The sequence below is a fragment of the Mustelus asterias genome, chromosome 1, assembly GCF_964213995.1.
Source record: "Mustelus asterias chromosome 1, sMusAst1.hap1.1, whole genome shotgun sequence".
NCBI lineage: Eukaryota > Metazoa > Chordata > Chondrichthyes > Carcharhiniformes > Triakidae > Mustelus > Mustelus asterias.
The window spans coordinates 102,934,734-102,957,385 of NC_135801.1; the positions used below are offsets into that span (position 1 = coordinate 102,934,734).

The 22,652-nt window shown below is 47.3% G+C and overlaps 1 protein-coding gene across 3 annotated transcripts in view; it reads right to left on the reverse strand.

The window, feature by feature from the left end:
* Positions 1–22,652, reverse strand: part of arap2 (ArfGAP with RhoGAP domain, ankyrin repeat and PH domain 2) — a 361,519-nt gene that overhangs the window by 128,035 nt on the left and 210,832 nt on the right. For all 3 annotated transcript variants that reach the window (XR_013498288.1, XM_078215698.1, XM_078215708.1), the window contains one exon: positions 20,505–20,636. Coding sequence is in view for 2 of the 3 variants with exons in the window: in XM_078215698.1 (XP_078071824.1) it covers positions 20,505–20,636 (132 nt within the window). In the remaining variant the exon portion in view is untranslated. The remainder of the gene's footprint in view (positions 1–20,504; positions 20,637–22,652) is intronic.

Here is a 22,652-nt window from a genome sequence, read left to right on the forward strand (position 1 = left end):
CAACATACAATACCAATTGATAAAATGCATGAGTATGGGTTAGTTGCCTAAATTTGTCATTGTGTTTTGTATTAAATCGCTTCAATAAATGTTTAGTTTAAAGACCAATGTACAGAAATTGAAGGTCCCTTGGGTGGGTAGAGTACATTTTTAGAAATAATGGTTGGAGACCAGTGGCGGATTCTCTGGCCCTCCTCCCTGCAGTGCATTGCTCGGCGGCAGGTGGCAGCCTGCTGTTGGCCAGCGACAGGATCTTCTGGTCCCACTGCTCTCAAAGGGACTTCCCATTTAATCAAACCCACGCCACTGGGAAACCCAAAGCGGGAGGGTCTAGTTGGAAGGACCTGAAGACCCTGCCGCCGGCCAGTGGCCTGAAAATCCAACAGCAGGTGTGGGAATATCTGCTTTCTGAACACTTGATGCACTTGTTTCATGCTAGGCTGAAATTATACTCTACACAGAAAAAGTCTGTGTCGTCATTTCAGATTTACTAAGAGATCATCCAACAGCACTTGACTGCAATGCATTCTGGAATGAGATCGGGATCAATGTTATGCTTCACATTGATGCAAAGTGGTTTTGTACATTAACCTGCAAGCAGCAGTGTAACTGTAGCCTAAGGTGAACTTGATTTGCTATTAATAGGATCACCTTTCTGTCCTTGCAATATTTAGTTAATTAACAAAGCTACAAACTGCATACCTCAGCAAGATCGTCAACTAATTTCCTCACAGGTTGAATGAAGCAGGACCTCAGAAACAGAATCCACCCGTTGGCCTCTGTCCTCATCTTTCAGGACTTCATCACGAAGGTTGTCAGCCAACGTTCTCATTTTGACCTCATGTATGTAACGTGTTGGCATATTTTTGAACATTGATACAATAGGTCAAAAAGCATCTCTTATACGTTATTCATTTCTTTCCAACAACCAACTGAATCTGTGACCTAAAATGAAAATTTCAAGGAAACACAAACAACTTTGGAAAGTGGTTCAATCCTTCACAATTACCAAGCCTATGAATGTGAAGGTATGAATATCTATATTCAATAGCCTAGGTTTACTGTGTAACCCCCCAAAAAACGCCACCAGTCTTCATTCCCTCTCCACTGAGTGCAGCTCTGACAGAATGTGCAGATGGCCCATTGACTACGATTGTATTTCCAGCCTAGGTGTCATTTTGTACAGAAATTTGGCGTCCTAGTCTAATGGCGGCTAGGAAGCCAACATGAGGGTGGAGTATTGCTGCAGAGGCCTTAGGCATTTCCAGCAATCTCTGCACACTATGTCCTGGCTTCACAGTTAGTCAGAGCACTTGCATTCCTGCAATGTGAATAACAGGGGATGCAGAGGAAAGGAGGGGCAGAAATACTGGGCCATAATATCTGGCCAACATCTGTTACAGGATGTTGGATTTTCTACAACACTGAAAAAAAAGTTTCTGCCTTGTTTCTACAGTCTCTTTCATGCCTTACTTTCAATGTCAGCTTATCAGCTAACCTATCTATGGCCATACATTTGAAGATTGGAGAAGGACAGAACAAGAAAAGTCCATTAAAGTTAATCCCTCTAATATCTCAGCTTCGTATCAAACTCTGTTCCGAAATGTACATTTTCTGACTTGTATGCATGAATTCTAATATTAACGTGAAACAATAAAAAATTTAGGCTCTGGTCTATATGACCCTACCTGGAAATAACAGCCCACACAATGAACATCTTTTTGAAAAGGCCTTTATGATATCTGATCTAAGTTTCTATTTCACAGATTTATACTTTTGGCCTTTGGTCCCATCAGTCTGCCTTCTATTAGAGTAAAATCATACCCAACCTTACCCAAATCATACATTTAATTTATTGCAATTATGTCCCGTCCTGACTGTCTTCTCATGTACTGGAATGATGGGCTCCTTTAGTCTTTTCAAGCTCAGCTTTAGATTCCTGGTTTATTGAACTCGGATCCTCTAGAATTTAGGGAGATTCCATCACATACTCCCAGTGAGCAGCAGTGATCTCCCGGACACACATTCACATTTACCAGGGAGAAATGCTCCATAACCATGATTCTTAACCAGATGCACTGGATCGTGGGAATTCATCCATGTCTTGAAAACTGGACATTACCTTTTTTAAAAGGTACATCCATGCTTTCCTTCGAGAATCTTAATGCCCATCAAAACTAAAAAGTTCACTACCATTAATTAATTCACAATATCGTACAAGAGTTATGCTGACAAACAGCTAGTGGCAAATGCGCAAGAGTGGTCTGGAAAAACTCTTGTGAAGTAGAACATAGAACATAGACCAGTACAGCACAGAACAGGCCCTTCGGCCCACGATGTTGTGCCGAGCTTTATCTGAAACCAAGATCAAGCTATCCTACTCCCTATCATCCTGGTGTGCTCCATGTGCCTATCCAATAACCGCTCAAATGTTCCTGAAGTGTCTGACTCCACTATCACTGCAGGCAGTCCATTCCACACCCAACCACTCTCTGCGTAAAGAACCTACCTCTGATATCCTTCCTATATCTCCCACCATGAACCCTATAGTTATGCCCCCTTGTAATAGCTCCATCCACCTGAGGAAATAGTCTTTGAACGTTCACTCTATCTATCCCCTTCATCATTTTATAAACCTCTATTAAGTCTCCCCTCAGCCTCCTCCGCTCCAGAGAGAACAGCCCTAGCTCCCTCAACCTTTCCTCATAAGACTTACCCTCCAAACCAGGCAGCATCCTGGTAAATCTCCTCTGCACTCTTTCCAGCGCTTCCACATCCTTCTTATAGTGAGATGACCAGAACTGCACACAATATTCCAAATGTGTTCTCACCAAGGTCCTGTACAGTTGCAGCATAACCCCACGGCTCTTAAACTCCCGTAGTCTTTCCTATTAAGTTGTCAATTCACCTATAAATGGTACTAATAATGGTCCATGAATTTAGTATCAGAAAAACAATGAAACTTTTCCTTCAATTAATACCACACAAGTACCACACAGGGTAGATTCAGAAAGAATGTTCCCAATGGTCCAGAACTAAGGGTCATAGGTTGAGAGTTGGGGGTCAACATTTTAGAACTGAGGTAAGGAGAAATTGCTTCATCCAGAGAGTGGTGAATGTGTGGAATTCACTATCACAGAATGTAGTTGAGGCCAAAACGTTGTCTGATTTCAAGAAGAAATTAAGATATAGTTCTTGTGGCTAAAGGGATTAAGGGATATGGGGGGGAAGGGGGGATCAGAATATTGAATTCAATGATCAGCCATGATCAAGATGAATGGCGGAGCAGGCTCGAAGAGCCAAATGGCCGACACCTGCTTCTCGTTTCTATGTTTCTCAGTAACTTTTCTTTCTTATCCAAAAATATCTCCCTCATCTGCTTTTATCTTCACTCTAGCTGGACAATAAAAAACTTGCAATTACACATCTTATCACACACTCAAGGCATCCTTAAATACTTAAGACAGATGGATAATTGATTGAAGTACAGTCGTCACTGCTCGGGCCAATGTAGCAGCACATTTATACAAAGCAAGGCCCCAACTGGATACTCTGCTTCTGGCTGTGTTGGTTGAGCATAGAATGTCAACCAGGACACAAGAGGATTTCTAGAACTCTTTCATTGTCGGATACAGGATCCCGGGATCCGGCAGACAAAGTATCAGTTTAATATTCATCTCAAAAATGACATCAACTATGCGTCACTCCATCAGATCTGTATTGCAGTGTTAGGTTTGATTATGCAGTGGGTAATGTTCATGGACAATGGGGGCTGCCTTAACTTCATTTTAACAATCTAAATTTTGCAATCTTTGCTTCTCACACCACAGTAGGGGTGAAGTTATGTTGCAATGATGACAGAAAAATCACAGAATATTTACAGTACAAAAGGAGACCATTTGGCCCATCAAGTCTGCACTGGTTGTCTGAAAGAGTATTCTACCGAGTCCCATTCCCCTGCCTTATCCCCGTAACCTTGCACATTCATTCTTTTCAGATAACAACCCAATTCCCTTTAAAGTATCTTGATTGGACCTGCCTCCACCACCCTTTCAGGAAGTTTGTTCCAGATTCCAGTCACTCTCTGGGTGAAAAATGTTTTCCTCACATCATTTTTACTCCTTTTGCCAATTGTTTGAATCTGTGTCCTCTCGTTCCTGATGTACTCTTGATAGGGAAATGTTCTTCACTATTTACTGTCCATGTCCCTCAGTATCTTTAATTATCCCTATCAAATCTCCTCTCAGCCTTCTTTTTGCCAAGGAAAACAGACACAGACTGCGAATCTCCCATCCTGCTGCGCTAATTTCCTAACGCAGGGGGGCTGGGAGAATCCCGTGGCGACTGAATCATGGGGTTTGCGCGAGTGTTCCCATCCGGCTTGCATCTCCCAGCGCCAGATTTCCAGCAGCGTCTGCTCCGCGCCGGAAATTGGAGGGGAAGCGCAGAAATGATTTAAATAATACTTTCCCTACAATTTAAATGAGATTAGCGGGCCCGGGACTGAGGTCTCCGGGCCCGGGACTGAGGTCTCCGGGCCCGGGACTGAGGTCTCCGGGCCTGGGACTGAGGTCTCCGGGCCCGGGACTGAGGTCTCCGGGCCCGGGACTGAGGTCTCCGGGCCCGGGGCTGAGGTCTCCGGGCCCGGGGCTGAGGTCTCCGGGCCTGGGACTGAGGTCTCCGGGCCCGGGACTGAGGTCTCTGGGTCTGGGACTGAGGTCTCCGGGCCCGGGACTGAGGTCTCCGGGCCTGGGATTGAGGTCTCCGGGCCCGTTAGCCTCTCCCACCCCACCAGAGTGTCTCACTCCAGCTCTACACTTTCGGGGAATTGGCAGCCCGACCCCGCTGGAGTGAAAGGGGGGCAATCGGGGCCCCCCCCAAGGGGTTGGGCGGCAAGGGCGCAGTGCCCCCTGGGCATGGACACCCTAGCAGTGCCAGCCTGTGCCCCTTGGCACTGCCCAAGGGGCAAAGTGCCCACACCCAGGGGGCACCTTGGCACTGCCCACTGGGCACCAGGCAGTGCCAATGGGGTGGGGCCGAGGGAGTGATCGGTGGGCATGGAGGGGCCAATGTAATTTTAGTTCGAAGTGATTTTGTTTCACCTTAAATTATGCAGTTTAAAGCATAACTATTGTATAAAGTCTCGCATTCATAGCACTTTCTGTTCTCCTGATACTATTCTAGGCCTGAGAGGACGCGTGCGAGAGTGACAGAAAGAGCGTGGGGCCGCGACAGCGTGCGATGGGGGGCAGGAGCGCGCGGGCAGGGGGCAGGAGCACGCGGGCAGGGGGCAGGAGCGTGCGGGCAGGGGGCAGGAGCGCGCGGGCAGGGGGCAGGAGCGCGCGGGCAGGGGGTGAAAGAAGCGCGTGCGGGGCCGGGACGGCGTGCGTGGGGGTGGGAGCGCGAGGGGTGGGCCGAGAGCGCGCGAGGGGTGGGTGGGGCGAGAGCGCGCGGAGGGGGGGCGAGAGCATGTGGGTGGGGGGGAGGGAGGAGAGGAGAGGGCGCGGGGGCGAGAGCACGGGGGGGGGTGACGAGAGCACGCGGGGGGAGGGGGAGGAGAGCGCGCGGGGGGGGAGGTGAGAGCATGCGGGTGGGGGGGGAGGGAGGAGAGGAGAGGAGAGGGCGCGGGGGGGCGAGAGGAGAGCGCGCGGGGGGGGGCGAGAGCACGCGGGGGGGGCGGGGGGGCGAGAGCACGTGGGGGGGAGGGGGTGGGAGCGCGCGGGGGGGGCGAGAGAGCGCGCGGGGGGGTTGGGAGCACGCGGGGAGGGGGGAGCGCGCGGGGAGGGGGGCGAGAGCACGCGGGGAGCGTGCGGGGTAGGAGCGCGCGGGGAGGTGGGAGCGCGCGGGGGGCAGCGAGAGCACGCGGGGGTGGGCGGGAGCGCGCGGGGGGGTGGGAGGCGGGAGTGCGCGGGGGGGTGGGAGGCGGGAGCGCGCGGGGGGGGGTGGGAGAGTGCGTGGGGGGGGCGGGAGCGCGCGGGGGGAGGCGGGAGCGCGCGGGGGGAGGCGGGAGCGCGCGGGGGGAGGCGGGAGCGCGCGGGGGGAGGCGGGAGCGCGCGGGGGGGCGGGGAGCGCGCGGGGGGGGTGGGAGCACGCGGGGGGGGTGGGAGCGCGCGGGGGGGTGGGAGCGCGCTGGGGGGAGTGGGAGCACGCGGGGGGGGGTGGGAGCGCGCGGGGGGGGGTGGGAGCGCGCGGGGGGGGGTTGGGAGCGCGCGGGGGGGGTGGGAGCGCGCGGGGGGGCTCTCCACCACCTTGAAGCGCTGCAGAGCATGTGGTGTAGGTACAACCACAGTGCTGTTAGGAAGGAAGTTCCAGGAGTTTGATTCAGCAACAATAAAGAAATGCCAAGGTCGTTCCAAGTCAGGATGATGTGTGGCATGGAGGGAAACCTGTAGGTTGTGGTATTCCCATGTGTGTGCTGCCTTTATCCTTCTGGACAGCAGAGGTCACAGGTTTGGACATGCTGCCTAAGGAGCCTTGCTGAGTGGCTGCTGTGCTCCTCACATACAGTACACCCTGCTGTCACTGTGCATTGGTGGTGGTGGAGTGAATGCTTAAGTTGGTGGATGGAGTGCTGATCAAGCAGGCTACTCTGTCCTGGATGGTGTCGAGTTTTTTGAGTGTTGCTGGAGCCTCATTAAAGCCTTGGTCCAAAGATAGACAAAAAAGCTGAACTGAAGAGGTGAGGTGGGAGTGACAGCTTTTGACATCAATGCTGTATTTGTCCAAGTGCAACATCAATAAGCCCTGGCAAAACTGAAGTCAATGGAAACCTAGGGAAAGTTCTCCACTAGTTGGAGTCAAACTTAGCACAAAGGAAGATGATTATGATTGCTGGAGGCCAATCATCTCGATCTTAGGATATCGCTGCAGGAGTTCCTCATGATAATATCCAGGACCCAACCATCTTGAACTGCTTCATCAATGATCTTCCTTCCAAAATAAGGTCAGAAATGGGATGTTGACTGATTGCACCGTGTTCAGTGCCATTCACTGCTTCTCTAATATTCTAACAGTCCGTGTGCAGGAATACCTGGACAACATTCAGGTTTTGGCTGACATGTGGAAAATAACATATATGCTACTTAAGTGCCAGGCAATGACCATCTCCAACCTGAGTTCATTTAACCATTCCTCCTCGACATTTAAACCTATCATCATAGAATTCCCTCATTTATGATCCTGCGAGTCACCATCTCCCAGAAACTTAACTGGGCCGGTCAAATAAATACTGTGGCAACAGCAGTAACCATGCGGACACTACCACAACGGATGAATGAACACCGCTCGGCAATCACCAGGCAGGAGTGTTCTCTTCCTGTTGGGGAACACTTCAACAGTCACGGGCATTCAACCTCTGATCTTCGGGTAAACGTTCTCCAAGGCGGCCTTCACGACACACAACACAGAGTCGCTGAGCAGAGACTGATAGCCAAGTTCCGCACACATGAGGACGGCCTCAACCGGGATCTTGGGTTCATGTCACACTATCTGTAACCCCCACGACTTGCCTGGGTTTGCAAAATCTCATTAACTGTCCTGGCTGGAGACAATACACATCTCTTTAACCTGTACTTAACCCTCTCTCCACTCACATTGTCTGTACCTTTAAGACTTGATTACCTGTAAAGACTCGCATTCCAATCATTATCTTGCAAATTGAGTCTATGTCTATGTATGCCCTTTTTGTGAACACAACTCTTCACTCACCTGAAGAAGGAGCGACACTCCGAAAGCTTGTGCTACCAAATAAACCTGTTGGACTTTAACCTGGTGTTCTGAGACTTCTTACTGTGCAACAGCAGTAGCCCAGAGGCTGGGAATTCTGTGTCAAGTAGCTCACCTTCTGACTCACCAAAGCCTGTCCACCATCTACAAGACATTAGCCAGGAATATTATGGAATACTCCCCACTTGCCTGGATGAGTGCAGCTCCAACAACACTCAAGAAGCTCGACAACATCCAGGAAAAAGACTAGTTAATTGACGCTCCATCCACTACCTTAAACAGTCACACATTCTAACACCAGTACAGTGACTGCAATGTAATTGACAAGATGCAAAACACCAACTCACCGAAGCTTCTTCGATCGCAACACATGGCTGTTGCTATCTTGAACGACAAAAGCAGCAGATGCTTGGGAAACACCACAGCTTGTAAGTTTCCTTCCAATTTCACATACCATTCTGATTTTGAAGTTGTCCCTTCAATGTCACTGGATCAAAATTCTGGAACTCTCCCCTAACAGTGCTACCAGAATAGCTTCACCATCCAGACTGCAGTGATCCAAGAAGGCAGCTCACCACCTTCTCAGGGCACTTACGGATGAGCAACAAGCGCTGACTTTGGCAACATCCCTTGAAGAAATAAAAAATGGCAATGGAAACCTAAAACAGAATATTTCCAGATATTTATACATCCAACTAAAAAGCTAAAAAGGTGAAACTCACATCTAAAGTTTGAAAGGTCAAAGCACCAGGAAATCCATTGGGTGGTAAAGATTTGATTGCAGAATATACGCTACAATATGTGATAGCAATGTCTTTCTTCAAACGTAATGGAAATAACAAGTGAGGCAGAATTAATCTATTTTCTAAACCACACGTGCTGCGATTCCAATTCAATGTCACTGAACAGAAGAAATCAGTTGAATCCTCTCATAAAATTTGGGAGTGCCATGGAAGGTTACAGTTTGTGAAATTACATTCGATATCGTCAGAAAGAAAGCAATGGCCTGTAGATATAATCACTGCAGAAGCTAGTTTTACTGAAAGCTGCAGGCACATGGAGCTACACCTGTTACAATTTCCTGGTAACTTGTGACAAAGATAGATGAGTTTCCTTTAATTGTGGTACTGAGTAAGGAAGCAACAGAGGCTTTGGAACCTCCCTGAAAATCTCTCAGCTACAGAGGGCAACAGTTTCACAGGGAACCTGCCAATCCTTTCAGCAGCTGAAACATTTCACTCTGAGGTACACGCAGAGATTGAGTTATAAGGTGAGGCTGGATCGACTGGGACTTTTTTCCCTGGACTTAGGGGTGATCTTATAGAGGTCTATAAAATAATGAGGGGCATACTTAAGGTAAGATAGTCAACATCTTTTCCCAAAGGTAGGGGAGTCTAAAACTAGAGGGCATAGGTTTAAGGTGAGAGGGGAGAGATACAAAAGGGTCCAGAGGGACAATTTTTTCACTCAAGAGGGTGGTGAGTGTCTGGAAGAGCTGCCAGAGGTAGTAGTAGAGGTGGGTACAATTTTGTCTTTTAAAAAGCATTTAGACAGTTACGTGAATAAGATGGGTATAGAGGGATATGGGCCAAACGCGGGCAACTGGGACTAGCTTAGTGGTAAAAACTGGGCGGCATGGACAATTTGGGTCAAAGGGCCTGTTTCCATGCTGTAAACCTCTACGACTCTCTAAGCTGGGAAGGTGACCAAAGGGTCTGTCAAAAAGGAAGGTTTTACGGAGTGTCATAATTGAGGAAAGATGTATTCAGGTGGAGAGGTTAATGGAGTGATGGGGGAATTCCAAAGCTCAGTGACAAAGCAGCTGGAGACACGCCCACTAATGTTTGGAATGATTAAATCAGGAATGCTCAAGGTGGCAGAATTAGAGGAGTACAGGCATCGCCATAGTTTGTAGGGGTGGAGGTTACAGGAATAGGGAGGGTTGTACGGGTTGAAGAGGTGACAGAGATTGGGGTGGTCGGGCAGCGCAGGAGGAGGTTACAGGAATAGGGAGGGTTGTACGGGTTGAAGAGGTGACAGAGATTGGGGTGGTCGGGCAGCGCAGGAGGAGGTTATAGGGATAGGAAGGATTGCACGGGTTGAAGGAGGCGACAGAGATTGGGGTGGTGGGGAGCGCAGGAGGTTGTTACAGGGATAGAGAGAGCAAGGTAAATAATAACGAAAACTTTAAAAATCAAGGTGTTGCTTAACCAGGAGCCAATGCTGGTGACTGAGCACAGGGCGGTGTGTCAACAGGACTAGGTGCAAGCTAGAACAGATGCACCATAGAAAGCATCCTTTCCGGATAAATCACAGCTCCTGCTTTGACCAAAACTGCAAGAAACTACACAGGGTCATGAATGTAGCCCAGTCCATCACTTAAACCACCCTCCCATCCATTGACTCTGGCTACACTTCCCACTGTCTTGGAAAAGCAGCCAGCATAATTAAGGACCCCACGCACCCCGGACATTCTCTCTTCCACCTTTGTCCGTCAGGAAAAAGTTACAAAAGTCTGAGGTCACGTACCAACTGACTCAAGAACAGCTTCTTCCTTGAAGCCCATCAGTCTTTTGACTGGACCTACCATATATTAAGCTGATCTTTCTCTACACCCTAGCTATGACTGTAACACTACATTCTGCGCCTTCCCCTTTCCTTCTCCCCTATGTACTCTATGAACGGTATGTTTTGTCTGTATAGCGTGCAAGAAACAATACTTTACACTGTGTCCCAATACATGTGACAACAATGAATCAAGTATAAAGGACAGGAGTAGCAGAGCTTTTGATAATCGCGAGTTATATTGAGTGGAGTGTAGATAGGGAACCAGGACTGTGTTGCAATGGTCAAACTGGAGAAGACAGTAGCATGAAGAAGGGATCTAGCAGCAGATGAGCAAAGTCAGGCGATAGTATGCAAGTTGAAATCGGGGGTCATGGTAATGGTGCAGCTATGTGGTCAGGAATTCATCTGGGGTCAAATATGATAAGAAGTCTAACAACACCAGGTTAAACTCCCACCCACCTGAAGAAGGAACAGCTTTCCGAAAGCTAGTGGCTTTTGCTACCAAATAAACCTGTTGGACTTTAACCTGGTGTTGTTAGACTTCTTACTGTGTTTACCCCAGTCCAACGCCGGCATCTCCACGTCAAATATGATACCAAGATTGCAAACAATCTAATTCCACCCCAGACAGTTGCCAGGAAGCGAGGCAGAGTCAGTAGTTGTGATTTCAGGTTGAATCTTACCCGCTGCTAAATACAATTAGCAATCAGCTCCATGCACAGATGATGTTACACCCAGCCAGAAAACAGAAACATTTAATACCCCAGCATTACATCAAAATATGTTCATGTGCAAATTAAACGAACACCTTGGCTCACAACTTCAGATATCCGGGGGTGGGGTCAGGGGTGAGGGGTGTACCCAGGGGTTACCCCACAGAAAATGCATTGGGGACCCCTCAGAAGTCCCCATATAAGGAATGCCAGGGAAGTTCAAACTTCCGAAGGGCAATTACCCCGCACTGGGAACAATCCAAGATTCCGATTTAAATCAGAGACCTCAGCTGATTCTGACAGCACAATAGTTACCCTAGGGAAGTTAAATCCACTTCCAACTCCTGGGTAAGTCTAGTTCTGGCCCTCCCCTCCTGACCTCCCTCCCCCACCCACCTCCCCAACAGACTCCCTGACTACTCTCCAAACCCCCATCTAACATCCCCACCTCCCCCATCAACTCCCTCACCAGTGGACTGACCAGGACCATCCAACCCCCTGACTCATATACTCCGCACCATCCTACACCCCTCAACCCATCCTACCCACCGCCAATCTATCCTGATGGTCACCACCCATCTGAACACACACCCCCATCCAAAACCCCCGATCCATCACGCAGCATTCCCAAACAACTATGTTATCACCATCCTCACCACAGCCACCCTATTACCTAAGAACATAAGAAATAGGAGCAGGAGTAGGCCATCTAGCCCCTCGAGCCTGCCCCGCCATTCAATAAGATCATGGCTGATCTGACGTGGATCAGTACCACTTACCCGCCTGATCCCCATAACCCTTAATTCCCTTACCGATCAGGAATCCATCCATCCGTGCTTTAAACATATTCAGCGAGGTAGCCTCCACCACCTCAGTGGGCAGAGAATTCCAGAGATTCACCACCCTCTGGGAGAAGAAGTTCCTCCTCAACTCTGTCTTAAACCGACCCCCCTTTATTTTGAGGCTGTGTCCTCTAGTTTTAACTTCCTTACTAAGTGGAAAGAATCTCTCCGCCTCCACCCTATCCAGCCCCCGCATTATCTTATAAGTCTCCATAAGATCCCCCCTCATCCTTCTAAACTCCAACGAGTACAAACCCAATCTCCTCAGCCTCTCCTCATAATCCAAACCCCTCATCTCCGGTATCAACCTGGTGAACCTTCTCTGCACTCCCTCCAATGCCAATATATCCTTCCTCATATAAGGGGACCAATACTGCACACAGTATTCCAGCTGCGGCCTCACCAATGCCCTGTACAGGTGCATCAAGACATCCCCCTCGCGATATAGGCCAACATCCCATTTGCCTTCTTGATCACCTGTTGTACCTGCAGACTGGGCTTTTGCGTCTCATGCACAAGGACCCCCAGGTCCCTTTGCACGGTAGCATGTTTTAATTTGTTTCCATTGAGATAGTAATCCCATTTGTTATTATTTCCTCCAAAGTGTATAACCTCGCATTTCTCAACGTTATACTCCATTTGCCATATCCTCGCCCACTCACTCAGCCTGTCCAAATCTCTCTGCAGATCTTCTCTGTCCTCCACACGATTCACTTTTCCACTTATCTTTGTGTCGTCTGCAAACTTCGTTACCCTACACTCCGTCCCCTCCTCCAGATCATCTATATAAATGGTAAATAGTTGCGGCCCGAGTACCGATCCCTGCGGCACGCCACTAGTTACCTTCCTCCAACCAGAAAAACACCCATTTATTCCGACTCTTTGCTTCCTGTCGGATAGCCAGTCCCCAATCCACTTTAACACACTACCCCCAACTCCGTGTGCCCTAATCTTCTTCAGCAGCCTTTTATGGGGCACCTTATCAAACGCCTTTTGGAAATCCAAAAACACCGCATCCACCGGTTCTCCTCCATCAACCGCCCTAGTCACATCTTCATAAAAATCCAACATGTTCGTCAAGCACGACCTTCCCCTCATGAATCCATGCTGCATCTGATTGATCGAACCATTTCTATCCAGATGCCCTGCTATCTCCTCTTTAATAATGGATTCCAGCATTTTCCCTACTACAGACGTTAAGCTGACCGGCCTATAGTTACCCGCCTTTTGTCTCCTTCCTTTTTTAAACAGCGGCGTAACATTAGCCGTTTTCCAATCAACCGGCACTACCCCAGAATGCAACGAGTTTTGATAAATAATCACTAACGCATCCACTATTACCTCTGACATTTCTTTCAATACCCTGGGATGCATTCCATCTGGACCCGGGGACTTGTCCACCTTCAGTCCCATTAGTCTACCCAGCACTGCCTCTCTGGTAACATTAATCGTATTAAGTATTTCTCCTGCTGCCAACCCTCTATCGTTAATATTTGGCAAACTATTTGTGTCCTCCACCGTGAAGACCGACACAAAAAACTTATTTAAAGACTCAGCCATATCCTCATTTCCCACTATTAACTCCCCCCTCTCATCCTCCAAGGGTCCAACATTCACTCTAGCCACTCTATTCCTTTTTATATATTTATAAAAACTTTTACTATCATTTTTTATATTAATTGCTAGCCTAGCTTCATAGTCTATCCTTCCTTTCTTTATCGCTTTCTTAGTCTCTCTTTGTTGTTTCTCAAATTTTTCCCAATCACTTGTTTCTCCGCTATTTTTGACCACTCTGTACGCAGCTGTTTTTATTTTAATACTCTCCTTTATTTCCTTCGTTATCCACGGCTGGTTCTCCCTTTTCTTACAATCCTTGTTTTTTGCTGGAATATATTTTTGCTGAGAACTGAAAAGGATCTCCTTAAAAATCCTCCACTGTTCCTCAGCTATCCTACCTGCCAGCCTGCTCTCCCAGTCTACCTGCTCTCCCAGTCTACCTTAGCCAATTCATCCCTCATCCTATCATATTTCCCTCTGTTCAAACAGAGGACAATGGTTTGGGACCAAACTTTCTCCTCTTCCATCTGAATCAGAAATTCGACCATATTGTGGTCACTAGACCCAAGAGGGTCCTTCACAATAAGATCCTTAATTCTACCTACCTCGTTACACAATACCAGATCCAAAATAGCTCGTTCCCTCGTCGGTTCCGTAACATGCTGTTCAAGGAAACTATCCCGACAGCATTCTAAGAACTCTTCCTCCATTCCACCCTTACCGACTTGAGTCTGCCAGTCAATGTGCATGTTGAAGTCCCCCATGATTATTGCCGTTCCGTTTTTACACGCATCCCTTATCTGCTTGTTTATAGCCCTCCCTACCTCAACATTATTATTTGGGGGCCTATATACCACACCTACTAGTGTCTTTCTCCCTCTACTATTCCTCATCTCTACCCATAATGATTCCACGTTTTGTTCCTCAGAGCCTATGTCATCCCTCAGTACTACCCTGATATTATCTCTTATTAATAGCGCGACCCCACCACCTTTTCCTTCCTGTCTATTCTTCCTAAACGCCTGATACCCCTGGATATTCATCTCCCAGTCCTGATCACCTTTCAGCCACGTTTCTGTAATGGCCACTAGATCGTACCCACTTGTGCTGATTTGCACCATCAACTCATTTACCTTGTTCCGAATGCTTCGTGCATTCAGGCAAAGTGTCCTTATTCCAGCTTTTATCTGGACCCGCTTTGATGAGTCGCGAACACCCTCTCCCTCTACTCCCTTATCTAAATTACCGCCTTCATTCACTTGCACCCTCTCCTCTACCATTAATTTTGTAATTCCCCTTACCCCTGCATCCTCCCCCCCATCAATTAGTTCCTTGATCCTAGTCAACTCTTCTAGCTCCCCTCCCCCCAACCTATCTAGTTTAAATTCTCCCCAGTAGCCTTAGCCAACTACCGGCCAGGATATTGGTCCCCCTGTGATTCAAGTTCCACCCGTTTTTTGTATACAGATCACCCCTGCCCCTAAAGAGGTCCCAATGGTCCAGGAACCTGAATCCCTGCCCCCTGCACCAGTCCCTCAGCCACACATTCATCTTCCACCTCACTCCATTCCTGCCCTCACCTTCCCGTGGCACAGGCAGTAATCCTGAGATTACTACCTTTGCTTTCCTCTTTCTTAGCTGTCTCCCTAATTCTCTGTACTCCCTTTTCATGACCCCTTCTCCCTTCCTACCCACATCAGTGGTACCAATATGTACCGCTACCTCAGGCTCCTCTCCCTCCCACCTCAGGATTTCCGGGACGCGACTAGCGACATCCTGGATCCCGGCCCCAGGGAGGCAGACCACCATGCGAGACTCCCGCCTACCTCCGCAGAAACGCCTGTCTGTCCCCTTCACCATCGAGTCCCCGATTAATACCGCCTTCCTCCTCTTTTCCTTAGCTCTCTGAGTTACAGGGCTGGACTCCACTCCGGAGACACAGCCACTGCTGCTTCCCCCAGGCGGGCTGTCCCCCCCAGCAGTACTCAAGCAGGAGTACTTGTTGTGCAGGGGCAAATCCACCGGGGTGCTCTCAACCACCCTAGCCTTACCCTTCCTGGCCGTCACCCACTTGGCCTCCTCCCGTGGCCCTGGTGTGACCACCTGATGATAGCTCTTGTCTATCACCTCCTCATTCTCCCTCATCAGCCTAAGATCCTCGAGCTGCAGTTCCAGCTCCCTAACACGGTCCCTCAGGAACCGCAGCTCGACACACCCCTCACAGACGTGGATGTCCGGGAGGCCAGATGCCTCCAGGACCTCCCACATCCTACACTGGGAACAACACACTGGTTTCACACTCATACTGGACACTTTATGTCAAGTAAGACAGTGAAAAGTTAATAAGAATGTAAGGAAACAAAAACTCACCCCTGCTCGTCCAAGCCCTGTGAGCCAAAGCCCTGACAGCTCACTCAACTTCCCACTCACTCTGCTGCCCGCTGTATACTTTGGTGCGCTTTTAAACCCTCCAAAAACTTCCCCAGGCCTCTCCTGGGCCTACTTCCGGTTTTGAAAAAAACCTCCGATTTTAAACCCAAAATTAACTGAAAAAATAAATAATTAATTAATGTCAGAAAACCAACTCTCTTACCCTCAGCCTGCTCCTCACCCACTTACCTTACACACTCACAGTGGCAAGCACTGCTGCCTCACAGTGCCAGGGACTGGGTTCGATACCTGGCTTGGCTGAGTCTCTGTGCAGAGTCTGCACCTTCTCCCCGTGTCTGCGTGCGTTTCCTCCGGGTGCTCCGGTTTCCTCCCACAGTCCAAAAGACGCGCTGGTTAGGTGCATTGCCCAGGTTAAATTTTCCCTCAATGTACCCTAACAGGCGCCGGAGTGTGGTGACTAGAGGATTTTCACAGTAACTTCATTGCAGTATTAATGTAAGCCTACTTGTGACACTAATGAATAAACATTTATCTCTGGCTTCCCAAAGTGACTGGCCCCTTTAAACTCACCTACTTTACAGCAGCTAGTGCTGTAAAAATGGAGCGTGGCTTCACTTACCCTGAACACTGCTGCCCTGCACAGAAGGATTCCAAGAGCCAGCCGGTCGGCTGCTGTTTTCTTATCAGACCTGAGTCGGAAGGTCAGGTGAGAAGCGTTCAAATCCCAGCTAATGTTAGTAAAAAGGGGCGCAATGGCAATCTGACTCTGATCTCCACCCATTATTTTGCACACAACATCGTGCAGACACCAATCAGAAATCTCCCCGAGCGACAATTCACACAGTGAGGGGGAAGCCAGCAAACAAAATGCAGACACGGGCCTCATTTGTGCTGCGTACTTTAGGCAACTGCGGTAGATTTTGCTTCCTAGTTAATATTAAATCATCAGTGAGGAACCTGACATAGCACATGCAGAAAGCTCGAATGACAAAGTTGCTATCGTTAGCAAATCTCCTCTGTCATTGCTCACAGTAAGCGGTTTCACGAGGACAGCAGTGTTTACACTATGTCGCACATAATTTATTCACACGCTGAAGTTGAGCTTTGTCCCTTTAAGATGAATGGCCTAACTGCGATGTAAAATGAGTTCAGGCCGCACAGTTTGACTGTTTGGTCAGGGACTTTGCAGATTGGAAAGTGCTTGTAAGTATCTGGCTGCAGATCAGAAGCTCAGATCAGTAAATTAAAGACTTGCTTTCTCTTTGCGATCTTAAACGTGTGTCATGGCTTTTCTTCTTGTAGTTTGTCCTCTTGGATAACACTTTTTATATAAGCTTCTACATTGATCTTGCCTTAGTTATTGTACATTTTTGCAGGCGTTTTATGTCTGTATTTCTAGAAGCTGCAATTTCAGTGGCTGCCACCTAAATTCATACCATAGGGCTGACTCGGGTACATTTTTCTCTCTGCTAGTAGGAAGATGAGGAAATGCAGAATGAAAAAGGGACAAGTCACTTCCACAATGCGCAAACTGTCTGCACCTGCCCCAGCCCAAGTTGCTTTGCCTACAGACCAAGCACAGCTACTTGGGCTTGTCCAAAAACATTTGCCTTTGCCAACTCCCCATCGTCGGGAAGGCAGCCACAAGAGTTATGCCATTTCCTTCAGCCTGACATCTCAAACAAGATTGATGACAGCCACTGCTCTGCCTTTGGCTGTGAAGCTGACAGACAGCCTTGAACTCTTGTGCTACTGGACCACTCCAAACATCTTCAAAGGATATTTATATCAAAATCAATCAGCAGTTCACCAATGCCTACGACAAGTGACAGAATGAGTTGTTAAGCAGGGTGAACTCTATCAGAATGCTCCCCACAGGAAAGCAACAGCAGAAGCTTGAAAGTGCGTGGCACTTTTTTTTTTCAAAATGGCAGGTTTTCCCGAGCAGAAAACATCAGTGGTGGCAGATGCGTGGACACAGTGGCCCCTATTTCACAAACATGATAAACTGGGAAGTGTACTTTGCCATTGCCTTAATATGATGAAATGGACAAGATTATGAATGTGAATATTACACTGGTAAAATACTTCACTTATGGCACTTCCAGCCTTACCTGAAGGTGAAAGAGAACTAGGCAAATGGCTCTTAGATGGCCAAGGATATGCAGCCTCAGCTCGTAAGCCATTTGAGACAGCTGTAAACACGAGATGAACAAAGATACAATGAGGAACGCACAGCTAGCAGAGCTGAATATGCCAGCAGTATGTTGAAGCAAAAGTACAGATGCTTGGATAGATCTAACAAGGCACAGGGGCACCAATCTTATAATACACTGGATTCAGTGAAAGACTTGCAAAAAGGAAGGCGACAGGTTTTCTTGAAAACGATTCAGCAGCAGTGAAAATAAAAGTAACAGCAAAAGTCAAACAGTGTTGGAGTGGCAGCAATATTTTTCAGGCTCAAGATTTTAATTGTGTCCTGGAGAACAAACCAGCAATATTTTTGTGATTCATTTGTTGGGATGGCAGGGTGGCACAGTGGTTAACACGGCTGCCTCACAGTGCCCTGGACCCGGGATCGATTCCCGGCTTGGGTTACTGCCTGTGTGTAGTCTGCACCTTTTCCCCTGCGTCTGCGTGTGTTTCCTCCGGGTGCTCTGGTTTCCTCCCACAGTCTGAAGGATGTGCTGGTTAGGTGCATCAGCCATGCTAAATTCTCCCTCAGTGTACCTGAACAGGTGCTGGAGTGTAGCGACTAGGGGATTTTCACAGTAACTTCATTGCAGTGTTAATGTAAGCCTACTTGTGACACTAATAAATAAACTTAAACTAAAATTAGAAGAGGTTAAGCATACGTGCCTACACTTGCAAATTACTTTGGAATTATAGAAGAAAATACGTAGACACAAAACAATCTGAAGCAGATGCACAACAAATGACTTGCCAGCTTCCACTCACTCCACATTCCCCACCATTAACATCGGATACCACAATTTTCAAGCCTCTGCTGATATCTTCATTCTTCTTTGAAGAGAAGTGACAAGTAGGACAGGTATTAGATCAGTACTAAAATTAAATTATATCTTGTATTTTTTTTAAATGTACCCTTTCTATCATTTCCATGCCCCAACCCCCACCCTGAGCAATTTACTCTTCGACCCTAAATTGCTTGCTGGTGGAGGGTGTATGGGTGGGGATGGGAAGAGACAAAATTCTTTGGCTGCAGGTATTCCTTCAGGGCTTTGTACAAGCGGCTAGTAGTTTTCATGCATGAACCAGGCACAATATTCACCTCTCCTCAAATCCACATGGGTTCATTCTCAATACGGATTTCTGGAAAATGACCAACAGCCTAACCTTGGCTATTCAACTTCTCCCTAACCCAGGAATGTTGAAGCAGATTGTACTGCCCCCTAATGTATAACCCAAGATGAACCAACTTAGCATAAATCAGGGGCAATATTTGTAACATCCCAATAGAGTTTAAGTTTTAAGTTTATTTATTAGTGTCACTCCGGAGCCTGTTCGTGCACACTGAGGGAGAATTTAGCATGGCCAATGCACCTAACCAGCATGTCTTTCAGATTGTGGGAGGAAACCCAAACAGACACGAGGAGAATGTACGGACTCCGCACAGGTCTGCCTGGCATAACTCCTCATTGCAGAAACTCACCAAACCAATCAGGTAAGGAGGGATAAAGTTGGTAGAGAAAGAATCCATTTTTCACTGCGTCAGCAAACCTCAAGCAGATGTGAGTGGACATTACACAGATCACATCACTGAAGCTCTTGGTTTCCTCCGTTAAGAATCATAGAATCACACAGTGCAAAAGAGACCCTTCAGCCCATCAAGTCTATACTGACACGCGTGTAACACCTGTCCTCCCACCTAATCCCATTTGCCAGCACTTGGCCCATAGCCTTGAATATTATGATGTGCCAAGTGCTCACCCAAGTACTTTTTAAAAGGATGTGATGAAACCCGCCTCCACCACTCTCCCAGGCAGTACATCCCTGACTGTTACCATCCTCTGGGTAAAAAAGTTTTTCCTCACTTCCCCCTTAAGCCTCCAGCCCCTCACCTTGAACTTGCATCCTCGTAACTTTAAATTTAAACCAGACGGTTTTGCAACTTCAGAGGCTCATCATCCTCTGCATGCTCTGCACGTCACTTTGGTGAACGTCCATTTCTAGACATTCTTATCAGCCGCTGCAAGGTAGAACAAATTAGAGCATGATTTGCCCGTTATAAAACTACTGATCCCATCTGCAACCATGTTTGTGTGATCGATCAACATCTATTGGTTTACCATGTATACACACACGAGGAAAAGGAGATAAGGGAAGACTGTGTATCACCACTGACTCCAAAATAGAGGGAGAATCAAGAACGAAGAGGAGAGATTCAGGTACTCAAATATTTCCCATTGTTTTTCCTGACCTGAATTTGAGCACACTGGTACAGGATCAATGCCAAGGGGCACAATTTAATTTGAACAAATTGAATCATAATATTAATGTCTCCATCACAGACCACATTCAATTAAAGAATCCATAAAAATTACAGCACAGAGTGCATTTGGCTAACCAAACTGGTGCCAGCTCCCTGACATTCAGCTGTAGTTAAGCTCAATATATGTCCTAATATTAAGCAACTAAGTTACTTGCTAAAATAAAGGTACCATTACTTGAACAAAACATTACCTACCTTCCTTCAATCTTTTCTCAGTTACTGTTTTTGTAGTGCTGATAGCCTTGTACAGGAAACCACACAGAAAGCTGGACGGAGAGTTATTAGAATGGGTGCCGGTTTTAGACAGTGCATCAATCTTTGGAACTACTGTGAATAAACAGCAGATAAACAATGTTCAAGAACGGACTCATATTCTTATTAAAGGTCTTTCTAAATGTCTTGAGTTGTTAACCTTTATAAATCTTCTTGTCAAGGATACATTATTGTGGGTCCTGTACTTGCAAATAGAATCAAAGTTAAGATTCTTCCCCACAGGTAATATTTGCAACTGAGTTAAATTCAAATTATTTACCCACTTCTGAGGTGGAACAGGTTATCTGAAAACACTTCCATCCCGACATTGAGATTTCATTGCTCGTGTTATCAAAGTTCCTGGACTCCTGCAGGAAAACTTCGGCACAGAGTAACAGTGGTCGGCACAGACTGAACCTCCTCACCATCAATCTAAGTCAGCGCTCTCTTGCCGGGTATGAGTATACAATCTTCGGATTAGAAAACCAGCATGGGTTGAAAAGGTGATGCTTTGCAGTATAAAAACAATGGTGTGAAATAAATAGCTATTAAAAATAAACATTTACTGTTAAGCCCCAAAATTGAATTGCTTCCATACATTATAGGCTTTTTGATATGGGGAAAGATGCAGTAGAGGATGATTAAAGCTACCCAGGAACATCATTTTTGTTAAATGACCAGAAGCCAAAGATCCAAAGGTGCTCTGTCGGTGCTCTGTAAAAGGAAATGTATTCTTGCCCTCAGTGCAATGGATTCCTATTAACAAATGCAATCAATTCGACAGCTGCCGTCCGCGCTTTATGGTTGGATGACAGCCTGGATGCAGGCCCTATATCCGGTGGGGAGAAAGGGGTGGCTGGGACACACACACACAAACAAACACACACACACACACACACACACACACACACACACACACACAGAGACACACGCAGACACAGAGACACACGCAGACACAGAGACACACGCAGACACAGAGACACACGCAGACACAGACACACACGCAGACACAGAGACACACGCAGACACAGAGACACACGCAGACACAGAGACACACGCAGACACAGAGACACACGCAGACACAGAGACACACGCAGACACAGAGACACACGCAGACACAGAGACACACGCAGACACAGAGACACACGCAGACACAGAGACACACGCAGACACACAGTTATTACGTCAGGAAAACAGAAAGAATGGGTTTCCCGAATGGACGGCAGTATTTAACAGCAGGGCTTCTTTAACTGAGGTTCCAGCCCACAGGCAGCCTGATTGACGTTGGAGGCTACCTACTCCACAAGGCCACTGCCAATGGTAGGAGTTGGGAGGAGGGGGGAGGTGAGTATAGGGAAGTGGGTGGTGATTGGACTGGAAAGAGGAGCCAACAAGTACCTGGTGGGTTTAATGGGTAATTTGTAAAGCCCAAAGGAATCACTCCTGCTCCCCGCCCTTACCAATGGGCATGCTGTAAGGGGAGTTACCTCATGAATTTAATCCCATTTGTGCTCTTTCAACTGCTGAGTTTCTTGAGGCACAGGAAGCCCAGCCACCTGTGGTTAAAATCGGAATAATAATTGAGAGCACATTTCACATGATATCAATTTTTTTTAAAAAGCCTTGACCAAAAGCCAAAGATCCAAAAGTGCTCAGTCTGCATTCTGTAGAAGGAAATGTATTTTTGCCCAGAGTGCAATGTATTCCTGTTAATAAACGCGATCAATTCTACAGTTGCCTTCAGAGTTTAGACCTGGATTTTAGCCATGAGCAGATCGGCTGCCTGTTCCTTGTCCCACCTCCATTACAACTAAAAATCAGCAGGGTCAAGAGTGGTTCCTGTTCCTAATATTTTTGCATTTTCACCTCTAGCATGACTTCACCTCGCCGGTTTACTTATCAGAACCATTCCCCTTCAAATGGTTAAGTTAGTTACGGGAAGTTCAATGCCTGCTAATTATACAAGACCTGTTAGAAGAAACAGGGGACTTTTCTTTGTCGATATGTTACATTTTAAAAGCTCTTTGAAATATTGATCAACAAACATGTTTACAAGATTGATATTCTCTGAAGTATATGGTCACTTTCAAA